Genomic DNA, 3,024 nt, shown 5'->3' with positions numbered 1-3,024 from the left:
ACCAGTGAGTACAAAATGCTTTCTTTACAATAAGAAGCAATTATTTCCATACAATAATACAATCTAAATACATTAGATGACAAATAACTACTAGTGGACTCATCAAGATTCAATATCCTAATTTATGGATAGCTTCATTCTTTCTTGAACTTCTTAGTGATGATGGCAATATACTTGCTTCTTGAGATTCTTGGTCCATCAAAATTATTCGCTGCTTCCCACTTTCTGAGCAGAGAATGTCTACCTTACTATATCCGATCTACACTGCAGTTATTAGAAAAAAGAACCAAAAAGGAATTGTTACCACTGCAGTTACTTTTGATTAAATTTCAAGTATTTGCCTCCAACAATTTGGAACTCTTCCATAGATTTTTCAAGGTTAGTTCTTTTTAAAGATCATGGACGCTGCCAAATAGCAATAGCAAATTTGGAACATGTAATGCACACAATGCAATAAACCAGAACAAGTCTAAAAGCAAGTGATTCATATTCAATTAAGTGACTGGATACTTTATACAAGTCTTTGATCAATTAAGCAATCAAGAACTGTCATTGAGTTGAGGAAGAGAAGAGGCCTCAATTCACAACAATTATATGAACATGAAAATGCAATGTCTGAAGAGAAAACAACATAAATGAATCAATTAAATAAAAAAAAGAAAACAGTAAGAATTGAAGTAGAAGATGATGATGGAGAAAGAAGAATACCTCTTCCCTATGTGTTGCTCTCTCAACAGCATCAAGGTTCCTTCTTGAAGAAGCATTTTTCCTTACCACCACACAATCCACAGAAGCAGAAGCATGATCTGATGCGAATCCAATTCCAGGGCCACACCATACATCCTGAAGTGATTCAATTCAATGCTCAAAAAATTCAATGCCCAATCTGATTCGTTCTTCCTCTTGACTTGGTGCCATATTCAACAAAGTGTTTAGGAATTCTGGGGGTATTTCATTTTCTATCACCATACAACTCAGTGATAGAACCTGTTTCAATTCCTCCCAGTAGAAGAAACCATATTGAATTATGACACTTCATCAATGAAAAACACAATCCATAAAATCCACTTGTAAGCAATGTCTTTATTAGAGATGTCTCACCTTCCAATATCTTGTCAAGCTCTCTTGATCCAGTTGTTATCTGGATGATCTCCATCCGCTGAGCATGGAGCTGGCTCGCACTAGTAAAACCCATAGGCACCAACTTAGTAGCTGTCAATAAACAAGCATCAGAAGATCAGTAAGGCTTCACAATTAATGTGCTTATAGCTGATGCTCTTGAGTGTTGAAATTGAAGAAAATACCGTATTAGCAAAGTAAAATATATCAGGAGGTGCATACCTGCTTCAATAATCTTGTCAATTTTAGCCTCACTGATACCTTTAATTTGCAACAGATCCTTCCTAGGAGTGTAAGCAACAAATTCAACAGTGCAAATACCTGCATCTTTAAGCTTCTTAATGTCTAAGGCAGCTATGCCTGATGCCTGTGTAAATAGTAAATACCCGCATTAGGGACTTAAACAGTCAAATCATCACCTACTGTAATCACTAAGCTGTAAATTGAAGCACCAACAATATAGTATCCTAGGGAAATTCCAAAACAGAGAAAAGGTGATTAGTGACCTAAAACTGTTCAACAGAGAAAGTGGGGATTACAAATATAGTCTTTTTGAAGCGTGGGGAGAAGAGAGAGAAGTGGGGGATGAAAGTAAGAAGTTGAATTCTACACAGTACACAGGCAGAAAATCAGACAAAGCTTTGAAGAGAGGAGAAGGAAGAAGAGGTATGGAAATGACGAAAGAGGTTGTTGCAATTTTTGAAGAGTGAAGACAGAGTTTTATGATGATTGATTTCAAACAAAATAAACATTAGTTTGCAGATTTTGCTTCCTTTCCATATAGAAAATGAGCATAAAAACATTAGTATTCTGTTTTCTACATTTCAAATTTTCTATTACTGATTATGATACAACTTAATTGGCATCTATCAGATCCTTTTAGTTTATGACTTTATACAACATAAATTATATTCATCTACATTCTTATAGACCAGAATCCCAAAATTTCAAAATATTAGAAATGATTAAGTATTCATTACCCGGCCCCCTCCATCTCAAACCATAGATAAGCACAAATATCCCAGTCAACCATTGAAGAATAAGCTGCAATCTCAAGCCCAAAGATTTATATATTTTAATCCATAAAGCATGTAGATTCAAACAGCGAAAAATGAAGAGCTGAATAAACAGAGTTAAATAAGGAAAAGAAATTATCTGAATAATGAATGAAGCAGCAAATAGAATACCGAGCTATATGGTGAAAGAGTGAGATAGCAAAGGAGTTGGAAGAGCAAATAGAATACCGAGCTATATGCTAAATAATCAGAATTTAGCATTCTTAGTACCTTGTCTGGATGAGGAAGGAGGCAAGACCCAACAGAAAATGAAACCTCTGACCTATCAACATAAGCAAACATGAAACAACAAAGAAACATATGTTTAAGAAAGGCCCAACAAGTCTAAAACCATGAAAGAGAATCAGATAAGATATAGTTTGGTCAGTAGCTGACCGAATTGCAGGGTTGAGCTCAGAAGAAGAAAAAGAAGAACAAGGAAGCACGGCTCCCACACCCAACATCTAAAACAACACGTGAGAGGTGAAATCTTAAAGCAAATATTACACAATGTATATTACCAAAGAAGAATTTGATCTTTGAGTCTTTGAAGCTTTAGCAAGTTGCGATCTTGCTTGTGCAGTTGCTGCATGAGACTGCTCAATGTTGGACCCAATATCATCTAAAAAAATATAAACTCTCGGCATCAGATCAGATGAGAAGTTCTGGACAAATAAAAAACTTGGGATTAAGACGGAGATGTACTCAATTAGAATAGAGGTGAAAGTTACCAATCATAGCTCCCTGTTCATGCACAAGCACAGCAAGATCTTTAAAAATTTCATTTACTTCACCAATTTGCTGCTGAATTTCTTGAATGCCTTGCTCTCTTTCTTCAATGATAGCCTCA

General features: G+C 35.5%; 1 protein-coding gene across 15 annotated transcripts in view; it reads right to left on the bottom strand.

Moving 5' to 3' along the window:
• LOC107623210 (DNA repair protein RAD51 homolog B-like) overlaps positions 831-3,024 on the bottom strand; it is a 6,469-nt gene continuing 4,275 nt past the window's right edge. For 9 of the 15 annotated variants that reach the window (XM_021113155.1, XM_021113157.1, XM_021113160.1 and 6 more), the window contains 4 exons: positions 2,406-2,457; positions 1,342-1,486; positions 1,102-1,212; positions 837-1,002 (listed from right to left, as the gene is read on the bottom strand). In XM_021113155.1, coding sequence (XP_020968814.1) covers positions 953-1,002; positions 1,102-1,212; positions 1,342-1,486; positions 2,406-2,457 — 358 coding nt within the window. In that variant the 3' untranslated portion in view covers positions 837-952. Of the gene's footprint in view, positions 1,003-1,101; positions 1,213-1,341; positions 1,487-2,099; positions 2,164-2,405; positions 2,458-2,570; positions 2,797-2,905 lie in introns of those variants that run through there. The other 6 variants (XM_016325398.2, XM_016325396.2, XM_016325397.2 and 3 more) reach the window with 6 other exon arrangements.

Source organism: Arachis ipaensis, chromosome B10 (assembly GCF_000816755.2).
Source record: "Arachis ipaensis cultivar K30076 chromosome B10, Araip1.1, whole genome shotgun sequence".
In the NCBI taxonomy this organism is placed as follows: domain Eukaryota; kingdom Viridiplantae; phylum Streptophyta; class Magnoliopsida; order Fabales; family Fabaceae; genus Arachis; species Arachis ipaensis.
Note: the sequence above shows the minus strand (reverse complement) of the source record. Positions and strands in the feature narration are given on the sequence as shown.